The sequence below is a fragment of the Bombina bombina genome, chromosome 5 (genome assembly GCF_027579735.1).
Source record: "Bombina bombina isolate aBomBom1 chromosome 5, aBomBom1.pri, whole genome shotgun sequence".
NCBI classification, from domain to species: domain Eukaryota; kingdom Metazoa; phylum Chordata; class Amphibia; order Anura; family Bombinatoridae; genus Bombina; species Bombina bombina.
In genome coordinates, this window is record NC_069503.1 from 284,893,026 (window position 1) to 284,908,188 (window position 15,163).

Genomic DNA, 15,163 nt, shown 5'->3' on the forward strand with positions numbered 1-15,163 from the left:
TTACCATATACAGAGATGACAGAAGTTCTGTTTATTCCAAGAAAATTGTTTGTGACAAGAGGTCACATTTTAGGGCTGGAGGAAAGGAGATTTAATCTCCTGAAACGGAAATGTTTTTTCACTGTAAGAGCAATAAAATTGTGGTACTCATAACCAGAGGAGGTAGTGAATGCCAATACCTTAGATACATTTAAAAATTGTTTGGATACATTGCTTGTGTTAAATGGGTCACCTTTTTTAATGGGATTCATTTTAGCTTAAAGGGCCATAATACCCAAATGTTTAAACACTTGAAAGTGATGCAGTATAGCTGTACAAAGCTGACTAGAAATTATCACCTGAACATCTCTATGTAAAAAAGAAAGTTATTTTACCTCAAAAGTTCCTCAGTAGCCACATCCCATTGTAAAGGATTTCTAAGCAGCATATTAGTATGTCTGTACCGGGACAGCCGAAGGGATGAGCCTCGTGCACTCTCATGTTATTTCCCTATTCAGTGTAAGGAAGTTTAAATGAAATCTCATGAGAGTTAAGTCAAATCTCATGAGATCACAGTAAAAGAGTTCATGACCTCAGCACTGTTGATGCTTATTGGCTGCTGTTCATTTCTTCATTTATTTTTTTTACCTGCAGCTGGGAGCAGCTGACTATAACTTTTTACACAGAACTTACTCTGCTGAGCTGAGGAGATTGTGAGGTAAAATATCTTCCTTTTTTACATAGAGATGCTCAGGTGATATTTTCCTGTCAGCGTTTTACAGTTATAATGCATCAGTTTCAAGTGATTTAGCATATGAGTATTATTTCCCTTTAACTGGAGCTTTTATGTAAGTATATTAGATTTGTATAGGTTTAACTAGATGGACTTCAGTCTTTTTTCCACCTCATTTACTATGATACTATGTATTTGCTATGATACTATGTATTTGCTATGTTACTATGTGTATATACAGTATATATATATATATATATATATATATATATATATATATATATATATATATATATATATACACAGGTGAAACTAAAAAAATTAGAATATCGTACAAAAGTTAATTTATTTCACTAATGCAACTTAATAGGTGAAACTAATATATGAGATAGACTCATTACATGCAAAGCAAGATAGTTCAAGCCGTGATTTGTCATAATTGTGATGATTATGGCTTACAGCTCATGAAAACACCAAATCCACAATCTCAGAAAATTAGAATATTACATGCAATCAATAAAACAAGGATTGTACATAGAACAATATCGGACCTCTGAAAAGTATAAGCATGCATACTGTATGTACTCAGTACTTGGTTTGGGCCCCTTTTGCAGCAATTACTGCCTCAATGTGGCATGGCATGGAAGCTATCATCCGGTGGCACTGCTGAGGTGTTATGGAAGACCAGGATGCTTCAATAGCAGCCTTCAGCTCTTCTGCATTGTTCGGTCTAATGTCTCTCATCTTTCTCTTGGCAATGCCCCATAGATTCTCTATTGGGTTCAGGTCAGGCGAGTTTGCTGGCCAGTCAAGCACAGTAATCCCATGGTCATTGAACCAGGTTTTGGTGCTTTTGGCAGTGTGGGCAGGTGCCAAGTCCAGCTGGAAAATGAAGTCAGCATCCCCATAGAGCTTGTCTGTGGAAGGAAGCATGAAGTGCTCCAAAATCTCCTGGTAGACGGTTGCGTTGACCCTGGACTTAATGAAGCACAGTGGACCAACACCAGCAGATGACATGGCTCCCCAAATCAACACAGACTGTGGAAACCTCACACTGGACTTCAAGCATCTTGCAGTGTGTGCCTCTCCATTATTCCTCCATACTCTGGGTCCTTGGTTTCCAAATGAAATGCAAAATTTGCTCTCATTAGAAAAGAGGACTTTGGACCACTGAGCAACAGACCAGGTCTGTTTTTCTTTAGCCCAGGTAAGACGCTTCTGACGTTGTTTGTTGTTCAGGAGTGGCTTGACACGAGGAATACGACATTTGAAGCCCATGTCCAGGATCCGTCTGTGTGTGGTGGCTCTTGATGCACTGACTCCAGCCTCAGTCCACTCCTTGTGAAAGTCCCCAACACTTTTGAATGGCCTTTTCCTGACAATACTCTCAAGGCTGCGGTCATCCCTGCTGCTTGTGCACCTTTTTCTTCCACACTTTAACCTTCCACATAACTTTCTATTAATGTGCTTTGATACAGCACTTTGGGAACATCCAACTTCTTTTGCAATTACCTTTTGAGGCTTTGCCTCCTTATGGAGGGTGTCAATGATGGTTTTCTGCACAACTGTCAGGTCAGCAGTCTTTCCCATGATTGTGATTCCTACTGAACCAGACTGAGAGACCATTTAAAGGCTCAGGAACCCTTTGCAGGTGTTATGGCTTAATTAGCTGATTAGAGTGGGACACTTTGAGCCTAGAATATTGCACCTTTTCACAATATTCTAATTTTCTGAGATTGTGGATTTGGGGTTTTCATGAGCTGTAAGCCATAATCATCACAATTAAAACAAATCACGGCTTGAACTATCTTGCTTTGCATGTAACGAGTCTGTCATATATATTAGTTTCACCTTTTAAGTTGCATTAATGAAATAAATTAACTTTTGCACGATATTCTAATTTTTCGAGTTTCACCGGTATATTTATATATATATATATATATATATATATAAAGCTCCAAATGGATACCTCACTCTCTACTATAATTCAGCCTCCGGGTGCACTTCAAAAAGTAATATGCCAAATTAAACAAGAAAGGCACTCTCCGTAATTGACAACCAAACTTTACTTCAGGTGAACGTTTTCGGGGATGCCCCCGTCCTCAGACCTTACAAAACAAACAGTGAAAGAACAATTTATGTGTTTTACCTGGTAGTGATCCTGCTAGTGCGTGTGGCGTCTCTTCAGCGCAACTGCACATGCGCAAGAGACTATACAGAGGCCCTAGAGGTTCAAAAGAGTCACCAAGGCAAAAGGTTAATTAAAAAGTTAAAAACAAACACAACCGCAAATCAGCAAGAGACATTATATACAGTATATACAGAGTGTATGGGGAACAAAATTGAGTAATGCGTATGTATTGCATATATGTGCTGCGCTGCTATAACAAAGGGTGATGCGGTGGATATATATTGTCAATCACGTAAAAGTCCTAACTATCACATTTATATAATTATTTATGTTTATATATTCCTCATAAAGCAGGCTTAATGTTACATGCAATAAAGTGCATCCCGTACACTTAATATATCGCTAGCATAAGGTTGCCTGGCAACCGTAAACATAGCATAACCACCAATCGTATGTAATCCATACTCGTAAACCAATCACAAGTTGTTGTCTAGTGTTATGATTATAACGCATCATGCCGATACACATACATATGCTGCATATCGTAACCGGACAACAGTTATCCTATTACAAATGATTCTATTGGTATCAATCAGACATGTTAGTGTCCCAGAACATATATTCATTTATCATAGAGCGGGCTTCACATTAGCACAAACTGATACAACATACCCCAATTGCTTAGTATTCTATAGTATGACCTATCACTTATAACGGGGCAGGTGGGTAATATGACATATTGGCCGTAAACCTATCACATCAGATACATCAAATGCTGATAAACCAACCATAAGTCATCAACAGCTGTCACAATATTGCGTTGACACAGTTTCACAAAAATCTTATAGTAAATAATGTCACATATGGGGATATCCCCTATATTCAGCAGTCCAATACATACAAAGCCTTGATGGATCCTATATACCTATACACTGACCAGTGAAGATATCACCCAAAGAGAAAGTAATACCCATTATGCCATGCCAAGAAATATCAGTTATGCCATGTCAAAAAGTACAGTTGTGCCATGTCAAAAAATAAGTGTGAAATTAGATATTTAAACTCAGACTCACTAGAGATGATATGGTACCTCATCCCCCACACACTGACGTACCAGCTCTTCACATGGCCCAAATCTTGGGCTAATATAGCCTATACATGTCAGGGGAATATAAGAAGCCAGATTCATCCAATAATTAACCACACATCCCTGTCAGATATACTCAGAAAATACTTGACAGCTATTAAAGCATACAATCAGTATCTAGAGCTTATCCAGGAAATACCTATACAATACTCAAAAGATTTAAACCTAGAGAATATTATTATTCTGGGAATCAAGACACACCTACCAGGAGGTAGATACTCACAAAAAGCATTGCATATCAAGGTTGACATTTAGTCCCTTAGGGACTAAGGTGTCCAATGTGAAAATCCACCTACTCTCCCTTCGCAATAGCAACCTACCTCTATCGCCACCTCTAGGAAGGGGTGGGATGTGATCTATGATAATAAATCGTAAATCTGTGTTTTTATGTTTTGCCTGGAAGAAATGCCTGGCCACAGGTTGGTCTGATTTGCCACTGTTTAGGCCCGCTCTAATGGCTGACCTGTGGTTGGCCATTCTAGTGTGGGCATCGTCTTGTGTCTTGCCGGCATAGAACTTGCCACATGGACAGTTAATCATGTATATGATGTAATTAGTGATACATGTGACCCTATGTCTAATTGTAAATTTCTTGTTTGTCCAAGGATGTGTGAAAAATTTACTCTGGGTCATCCCACTGCATGTGGTGCATCCACTACATCGGAAGCACCCATTTTTGGTGGTGTCTAACCATGTTTTAGACCTGTAACTTAGTCTATTATCGGGTCGCATCAGATGATCTCTTAAGGAGGCCGCCCTTCTATAGCCAACAATAGGTAAGTCCATAGAGTCACAGGACAGTCCTTTGTCAGTTGAGACAATGTCCCAGTGGTCACGTAAAATCTTCAACAGAGTGACCTTATCAGGGGTAAAGGTGGTTGTGAGTATCATCCGCTCCCTTGCTGGTGCTTCTGGTTCAATCTTCTTCAATGCTTCCTTCTGTGTGGTAGTGATAGCCTCAGTGTAAGCAGATATAAGATGTTGTTTATTGTATCCGCACTGCTTGAACTTGTTTCTCATCTCATCCAATTGCAGTTGTTTATTGTCTTGGTCACTGTTGTTCCGAGTGACCTGCTTAAACTTCCTTCTGTGTGGTAGTGATAGCCTCAGTGTAAGCAGATATAAGATGTTGTTTATTGTATCCGCACTGCTTGAACTTGTTTCTCATCTCATCCAATTGCAGTTGTTTATTGTCTTGGTCACTGTTGTTCCGAGTGACCTGCTTAAACTACGATTTGGGCAGGGCCTTTTTCAAGAACGGTGGATGGCAACTTGTTCCTTGCAAGATAGAGTTTCTGTCAGTGGGTTTTTGATATAACGTTGTACTCAAACCAGCACCAGATTTATATATTCTTAAATCAATTAAATCAATTGTCTGGTTGTCAAAGGTGATTTTGAACTTCAGGTTATCATTCACTTCGTTTAGTTCTTTAAACCAAGAATCCAATCCTTGTTGGTCACCCCTCCAGATCAAAAACAGATCGTCTATGTACCAGTGAAACATCAGTATCCTCTGATCTTGAAAGAGAGTGGTACCCAGGGTTTCAAATTGGGCCATAAAAAGATTGACATAGGATGGGGCCACATTGGACCCCATCGCTGTGCCTGATATCTGTAGATAGAATTTAGATTCAAATCTGAAATAATTCATTTTCAAACAATATTCAAGCAACTGCAGTATCACATCAACCGGTGGACCCACATACGGAGTATTGAGCAGTGTAGATCTAATTGCGGCCATCCCTTCTTCGTGCGGGATGACAGTGTACAGGCTGGTTACATCTAAGGTAACCAGCAAGTCGTTCCCATTCAATTCATCCACTTCTTGTAGCAGCTTAACCATTTCAATGCAATCAAGGAGGAAAGAGCCCATTTGCTCAACAAGTGGTTGCAAGATGTCATCCACATAAACTGCAAGTGATTGTAACACAGAGCCCCTAGCCGACACAATTGGGCGTCCTGGGGGCCTGACAGGGTCCTTGTGGACTTTCGGTAGAGTATAGATAATTGGAACTACAGGAAAATCCACAACCAAAAATTCATATGTTGCCTTGGTTAGAACATTCGCTGAAAATATTGTTTCCAGATAGTCATCAATGGTTTTCTTGAATTCAGAGGTGGGATCATGTGGCAGTGTACGGTACACTGTTGTGTCGTTCAGCTGTGCCATTACCTCATGTCTGTAGTCCTTATAGTCTTGTAGGACCAGTGCACCCCCCTTATCAGCATTGCGTATAACCAGGTTGTGGTTTTCCTTCAGATCCTTTAGTGCCTTCCACTCATCTTTGGAGAAATTATTTTTTACAGGGGTTGTCATGTTGATAGCAGTTTCAAAATCCTCCCTTACCATTCGTGTATAGGTATTAATGCTGGCATTAGACGATTTAGGATCAAATTTACTACGTTTTTTAAAAACTTCAGTGGGGTGGTCATTTTTCCCAAAATATTCTCTGAGACGTAGTTTTCTGTTAAACTTATACAGGTCAACATGTAAATCGAATTTATCCAATCTTGCCGTGGGCACAAAACTCAGCCCCTTCTCAAGGATCCCTTGTTCAACAAATGTTAGTTGATAGGAACTGAGGTTAATGATGTTACTTAATTCAAAACCCCAACGCCACTGTCGTGGTGGTCTCCCCCGGGCAGATCCCCTCACCCCTGTGACCACTTCTCCTGGGGTGTGGCCTCCCCTTGAGGCGTTTTTTGACCGGGTGGTCATGGGTTGGGAGCCTGTGGTAGTGCCCAAATCAGAAGAATCACCCTGTTCAGGGTCTGAGCTGTTATCAGAGCTTTAGATAGTATTTAGGGTTGGTTTATACACCCATGGTCTTCTATTCCTGAAGACAAATCTTCTCTCCTCCGGGCCCAATAACCACTTATATACCTTCTTCTCCCTGTAGTCACTAGTAACAGCTTCCCATTTGCATTCCTTAAAGGAAATTAGTTCATTTTCACATTGTTCCACTTGATTTTTTATTTTGGACAACCAATTCTCTTCACCATCACCCTCCAGTTTATCCTGATGCATTGTTTCAAATGCTAGCACCTCATTTTCCACTTGTTTGAGTAATGTGGTGACTTCATCAATGACAAGTAAGATTAAATCAAGGGAACATTTATTTAATATCCCACACCATTTGACGCAAAAGGTGGCATTGTTGCGACCAATGGTGGGGACATTTTTGACCCTAAAACCCTTTGGGATGAAAGACCTTCCATGATAGTCTGAAAGATAACAACCATGCCATTTCAGATCTATTTCTTTTTTCTTCAATTTAAAAAGTTGATTGTATAACTGTTCAGGCTGTTCCCTCTTTGTTTTAATGGCCAACTCATCAAATCTTATCCTGCTAGCATCTGCTTCACTGAACTAAACACAGTAGTCCCCTCTATTCCATCAGTCTCAGCTATTTGCTGGGGTTGTGTTTGTGACATAATAGATGCCAAATCACCACACCGTGATATAGAAAAAGTAAAAACAAAAATGTCCAAAATGACAGGATGTCAGCAGAACACACAAACAGTCCAAGTAAACAATATATGTCTAGGGTGCAGAGATCAAAATAATCAATATAAAGTTCCAAATGGATCCCACACTCTCTACTATAATACAGCCTCCAGGGTGCACTTCAAAAAGTAATATGCCAAATTAAACAAGAAAGGCACTCTCCGTAATTGACAACCAAACATTACTTCAGGTGAACGTTTTCGGGGTTGCCCCCATCCTTAGACCTTACAAAACAAACAGTGAAAGAACAATTTATGTGTTTTACCTGGTAGTGATCCTGCTAGTGCGTGTGGCGTCCCTTCAGCGCAACTGCGCATGCGCAAGAGACTATACAGAGGCCCTAGAGGTTTTTACAGCTATGCTGCATCACTTTCAAATGTTTCAACATTTGGGTATCGTGGCCCTTTAAGTTCCTAAGCCACTGACTTTCTAAACAATGTTATGTCCAAGACAGATGGTTACATTAAAATAACAGTACACAGCTCCCATTTACCAATGAGGAATGATATAGACGACTGTTCACCCGTTTTACTATGGCCACGATAAAGTACACTTACATGTGTGAGTCGTTATAATTATAGTTCATTGCTTAGGTAGAGAAATTGTCATGTGATTTACTACATCATAATAAGCCAAACATTTAGGAGTTCAGTATGAACGCAATAATAATACTTTGTCCAAGGATGAATAAGAGGCTTTGATAGCAGAGATTCAGATAGTGTCAAGAGCCTGTACATAGAAGTTTATTATTATTTCACATTAAGATGTTTTGTATTAATGAACACTTTGTTATTTATTTGATATCATGGTTTCTATTTGACACTTTGTTGCCATAGAGCATTTGTTGCCACTGTATTATTGTGGTTGCTATGGTAGCCACCTTGGCAGGGTTTTTTTTTTTAACACAGGGGGTGCGGCCACTGGTTTATAAAAGAATGTTTGTTTGTCTCACTTGTTTGTCTGATGAAGGGGTAAATGCCCCGAAACATCACATGCAATAAATAAGGATCTTTTACACATTTAAATCCAGTGAGTGCAGATTTTTGTTTATGATATTGATTATACTCTTGCACCCTGGTACTTGTTTGTGAGAGTGTACCTTTGCTACTTTTTTTTACCTTTATATATATTATACAAATCCAATATATGAACCAGCATTCACTCTACTTGTTACAACATCCAGGGTGCACTATAAAGTAATACAGACCTTTAAAAGCAGACAGGCGCTCTCTGGTTTTGACAATAACATACTTTGTTTATTAACAGGATGTTTTGGGGCAATCCCCTTCCTCAGACCATGCAAATTGTCATGCATTGTATACTCTTATGCTGGGATTTTTACAGCACGCAGTCCCTTTAAGCACATTCATAGAGATAAAAATGTACCCCTTGCTATACAAACCAGTTCATGAGACTTTTTTTCAACATGTTTTGTTATTTTTTCAATATCATTGCTAGAAAATTGAAAATGAATCTGTTACTATAATTAAGACTTTACTATAGTTTGGGGTTGAAATATAAATTTGCATACCATCTAAATATTTTGTATTATTCTTTTGTAATCTTCCTTAATCTTCTGTAAACTAATGCCTTTAAAACTGAATTGCTTAGTAAAAATCTTACATACATTTTTGTTATCTGTTTACCATTTCTATTTATACATAATGATGAAATATGATGTGCATATACTCTTTTCCATGCCTATAAACCATAACTTGTTGTTAAACTTTTTTCCGATAATTAGTCAGAAAACAACCTATAATTTGCAGAAAGCATTACTGAATCTTAAACTAACTAAAACAGATATACTGTTTCAGGGGTTGTACTTACACACTTTCTGTCTTTCAGATTATAAACCCTTTTAAACATAAAATTACAATTCATTTAGCATGACTTATTTGTATTTTACAGAACGCTTTCCGCACTACGGGCCTAAGAACCTTCGACAAGCTTGGAATAAGTAAGTATTTATATTCAAATTTCATAATACTGCAGTATAAATGTAATTGTATGTTTTCTATATTTTATGTTGTTGAGTTAAAATTAAAACAAAAAATGATGGACAAGAAATTGTGTCTCATAATTAATAATTTGCCTTGCCTAAACTTTAGACCAACATTTACTGGTGTTACAGCTGGTGATGATGATAGTGAGCCATTGATTTAATGGTCTGCTGTACCTGTTCAAGTCCGTTTGAATTGTCATGTGTAAAAAAATTGGGGCCGATTTATCAAAGTCTGGCGGACATGATACACTGTAGCGTATCATGTCCGCCAGACATTGCTGAATGCCGACAGTGTATGGTAGTGAACTGCTTGTGCAATGCTGCCCCCTGCAGATTCGCGGCCAATCGGCTGCTAGCAGGGGGTATCAATCAACCCGATCATATAGGATCAGGCCTATTGATATCCGTAGCCTCAGAGGCAGTGGACCAGTTAAGGAGTAGCAGTCTTAAGACCGCTGCTTCATAATTGCTGTTTCCGGCGAGTCTGAAGGCTTGTGCGGAAACAGGGGCATCAGGGGCAATTCGGCCCTTGATAAATGGGCCCCATTGTATGAAAATTTGGGTGATATTTTTAAATTGTTTTTAAAATTAATTTCCGGATCATATTCATTGTTTGCTAGCAATATGTAAACGCGTGAATGTGCCAGCGTTAATTGTGTTACTTACTTTACGATGATCTCTGCACAAGGAAGTTATAACAATGGGAAACCAGTGTATCATCAAAAAATTACAACTTGTTTTTCCATATATTAGACAATGATAATGAGTTGGATTTAACTGTGTAGTTTTATTGGGAGAGAGAGAGTGATGAACACAGGCTATTTCATAGGAAAAACATTTAAATACATAAGTTTACGCACACTAAACTTATGACACAGCATAATACATATTTCATTATGCAAACAGTTTTATGTTTTTGTTGAGATTGGGAATAAGATGGTAAGAGAGGGTGAGAATGAAAGGGGAGATAATGAGTGAGTGAATGAGAGAGAAGCGAGAGTTATAGAGAGGGCAATGAGAGAGTAATTCAGATAATAGTGTAATATGTGTGAGTGAGAAGGTTGCAGGCAAATAAAAAAGAATGCAATAGAAAATGTACAAAAAATAAAAAGTGATTGAAAAACACATAGGTGGATTCATTTTATTTTTGCAAAGATATGAAAAACAGAAATTCTAAATACCATAATTTCATGTATTTTATTTTTGATCCAATTAGAGATTTACTTTTTGTTATATGTCTCTAGGCACTGAACCCCTCCTTGAAAATAAACACAAAAATGTATCTTTTTAGCACTGCTTGAACATGCTGCTTGTTTGTTTTTCAAGTTCCGATTAAAAGATTGCTGGCATTCATTTCACACATATATTGTTCTGTATATTTTCTTTTTGAACGTGATTGAAAAATAAAGGCCCAGATTAAAGTGAATATGCTTGAAAATATCCTGCGTATCTTACGTAATGAAGCCCCAAGAGAGGCACATTTGAAAACAGAATTCAATTAGAAAGGTGGCCCTCGTTTTACAACGGTTCAATTTACACCGTTTCAGAATAACAACCTTTTTTCCCCAGTCATGTGACTGCTATTGAAAAGCATTGAGAAGCAGTGCATTTATCAAAATAGCCAGTAGGTGGAGCTGTCCACTTGTGTTGCAGCAAAGCCAAGCACGCTGAAATTAATCAGTTTAACTAGACCTGAGCTATCGAGCAGATTTCAAAGGAACAAGATCTTCCTGTCTATAAATCAGTCCAGATTGGAATGCATAGAAAGAACTGTTTGCAGAAAAATGCAAGTGAAGTCTGTGTTGTGTGATTATTTTATTAGGTTTATAATGCTGTTTAGCTTGTAAAGTCTTCATTTCAAAGATTTAAAAATGATGTATTAGGTGTTACTTATGACAATTTTGAGAGGGGCCTGGAACCTATCTCCCTCACTTCCCATTGACTTACATTATAAACTGGGTTTCAATTTACAACGGTTTTGATTTATAACCATTCCTTCTGGAACCTAACCCCGGCGTAAACTGAGGGCTACCTGTACATTTTTTTACACTTTATCTGAATTATAAATGTTTCATTTTGACTTCCATGTTCCCTTAAAAAGTACACAGGGATCTGATTAGCTGAGCTGCATTGTTACCACCTAAGTAGGCTGACCATATTGCCGCTTTAAAAAGGGAAAAAAATTAAAAATACATATGCCAGGGATGTTTAAAGAAATGTTTTGAATTATGTTCCATTATAAGAACCCTGACATATGTATTTTTCATTTGTGCCTTTTTAAAGTGGCAATATGGTCACCCTACACCTCAGTCTCTCTTTACTTTAGCAGTGTGTTTTGTAGTGTTGTGTAGTGTCATACGCAGATCTGTGACTATGGTTGCCTCCACAAAAATACTAAACAATTTTTGGTGACAGGTCACAACGCCCCCCCATCTCTACATTACCCCCCTATTTTGGTCCCACCTGTATATTTTTCATTTTGAGGCAAAAAATAAAATAAAAATGGATATTTAAATGTCCAGTATTTTTGTGAAGAATTTCCTGGACAGCCTGCTAAAATACTGTACTATTCAGTTGAATATTTTACATCTGGCAGCCTTATCTGTGACTCACCAAAACGTATATATTTGCTTTACTTTAATAGTATTGGTTCTAATTTTAAGCTTTTCACATGCACTTTTCAATTAGCAAAGACATTAAAATACTTATGACTAACTGCGTATCCAACTTTAAAATGTGTGCAATAATTAGAATAATTGAGGAGAACATAACACTTAACTAAAATATGTAGTTATGTCTACAAAAGTAACCCATATTTTTTTTAAGAAGCATGAGTAGAGGATCACCTTTTGCTTAGATTTTAAGGGCAGATGAAATGGTTTCTTGCAGATGTCTGCTATGATTAGATGGAGGGATCTTATTTGTGCTTTGTTTAGCCATCATCTAATAACACATGCTGGAGATGCTGATATTTCTATTGTACTGATAAAGTAGAATCTTATATTGGTTATATTTTTACACAACAAGAGAGATGGAGACAGTGAAATCTGAACTCATTTCGCTACACCTCACTGAAAGACTGAAATCTATATCTGGTGCTAGCTTCACTCCAAAAATAATTAGTTTCTATTTGAGATTTACAGGCCCATTTATCAAGCTCCATACGGACCGCTGCTCCATAACCCTGTCCGCATGCTCTGAGCAGGCAGACAGGAATCGCCGGAAATCAACCCAATCGAATACGATCGGGTTGATTGACACCTCCCTGCTGGGCCGCGAGTCAGCAGGGGGCGGCGTTGCATCAGCAGCTCTTGTGAGCTGCTGGTGCAAATGTTAAATGCGGAGAGCGTATTGCTCTCCGCATTTAGCGAGGTCTTGCGGACCTGATCCGCAGTGTCGGATCAGGTCCGCAAGACTTTTGATAAATTGGGGCCCTAGACTTCCTTTATGGGATCAGACTCATAGGGGGATATTTATCAAAGGTATGTCGGACCTGATCCGACAGTGCAGATCAGGTCCGACATACCTCGCTGAATGCAGAGAGCAATACACACTCCGTATTCAGCATTGGACCAGCAGCTCTTGTGAGCTGCTGGTGCAACGCCGCCCCCTGCAGGCCGCCAGCAGGGGGTGTCAATCAACCCAATCGTACTCGATCGGGTTGAATTCCGGCGATGTCTGTCCGCCTGCTCAGAGCAGGCGGACAGGGTTATGGAGCAGCGGTCTTTAGACCGCTGCTTCATAACTGCTGTTTCTGGCGAGCCTGCCATTTGGAGCTTGATAGATAGGCCCCATATTCTTTAGTAGAGTTCTTCAACCTAAATAGAACAAGTTGACTTATGGGGGGATATTTATCAAAGTTATGTCGGACCTGATCTGACAGTGCGGATCAGGTCCGACATACCTCGCTGAATGCGGAGAGCAATACGCTCTCCGTATTCAGCATTGCACCAGCAGCTCTTGTGAGCTGCTGGTGCAACGCCGCCCCCTGCAGGCTGCCAGCAGGGGGTGTCAATCAACCCGATCGTATTCGATCGGGTTGAATTCCGGCGATGTCTGTTTACCTGCTCAGAGGCAGGCTGCATGCTCGCCAGAAACACAGGCCCTCAAGCTCCATTCTGAGCTTGATAGATAGGCCCCATGGTTGCACCTTCCCATGGAAGAAGCTATTAAAACTTTTGTGCGTTTTCAAGTTGAGCACTCCTCTTGATGAGCTTGTTTTTAATACTTTTCCAAATTCTTAAATAATTTTCAGTATGAAATTTCATTTTAAAGTGTGTACTATAGTATTAATGGTGACGTTTTAAAAAATAATATTTTGAGTGATGTATTCCTGTAAACAGCCGAATGCAAAACAATTCAAGTAGATGCTACAGTATCGGTAAGCTTGAACATTTGCTTCTGAACAAATAATAAACATCTCAGTCAGTAATGACTTTGAGTTTAGCAAACAGAATTCAGTTATCCTCATCTTTAAAACAAAAGCCCGTATCTATAATAAGCAGAACATTTTTTGTATCCCTACTGTTTCCTCCTTAACAGATTCTGTGCTCATTACAGGGTATTGACAACTGAATTATGGTCCTGGCTGTGTGAAAAGCAATAGGAGAATTGTTCTAGGTTTCAAAGCTCATACCTGCTGGTTTCCATAGGTTTAACATTAGATGACATAACAAAGCTACAAATTATTTGTGTCAAGCACAGTATGAATACCTATCATTTTAGTCTGCCACATTCTTCTGTCTTTTTTAAAATACGTTCACTTGACAGTACAATTACATCATAGTGAAAGATAGAAGCAAAAATGTGTTATGCATATTGGTTATGTCGCTGTTTACTCAGTCTATAAAACCATAAGAAAAAAACGTCCCTTTTTATTTTAAAAATATCAAATAAATCGCTAGCTATTCTTAGTTCCACAGTAGCCAGGTTAATTTATTTTCTTAAGAACAGATAGCTAATCTAGTATAATTTCGGATATCCATTCACCCATGTTTATTGTGTTCTGTAGTCAATAAATAATAATATAACAACAATACAATCATAACTACATAAATGAAATAAATAAACAACCATTAATGTTTCTATGGAGAATCTCTGATGATGTTCTAGAATTAGATTACTACTGGGTCTTTTGTCTAATATGTCTAATGGTTCTTGTCTTAATTTTCCTCCACTCACATTTCACTTAGTTCATTTCATAGTTCTGATTCCCTTATGATGAGATTAATTAGTCATACCACATACCACACCAAATGTCTGCTTTGTTTCTGATGTCTTGTGCTGCAGATCTACAGTTATTGTGACCCCAAGTCTCTTTTGAGCATTATGACATTTAACACATGCCCACCATGTTTTTTTTCCAAAACTTTATTGATCTTTACTTCTTTCCAGTAACGACATCTCCAGTTTTGACAATTGTACAATTTTTTTAGATTGTACTGGTTTTTAGCAGCTTTAGCATAGTACAGAGTAATTGGCACAGCATTAGTTGGCAAGGTGGAAGTCCAGTAGTAGAGTGAGGAATATTTCCAAAACTTCTGTTTTTTAATTCTTACCTTAATTGTTCTTGGTAAAAAGGGGCAGTCCTATAATGTTTAAATTGTTGAGGAATATTTGAATTTATGCTCAAACTTATTAAGAACTATTGTCTGAAACCG

The 15,163-nt window shown here is 38.4% G+C and overlaps 1 protein-coding gene across 1 annotated transcript in view; it reads left to right on the forward strand.

Moving 5' to 3' along the window:
• The window catches only part of CDK14 (cyclin dependent kinase 14), a 1,122,917-nt gene that overhangs the window by 827,725 nt on the left and 280,029 nt on the right, over window positions 1-15,163 (forward strand). Inside the window, exon 12 of the mRNA XM_053714025.1 lies at window positions 9,410-9,458. Within this exon, the coding sequence (XP_053570000.1) occupies window positions 9,410-9,458 (49 nt within the window). The remainder of the gene's footprint in view (window positions 1-9,409; window positions 9,459-15,163) is intronic.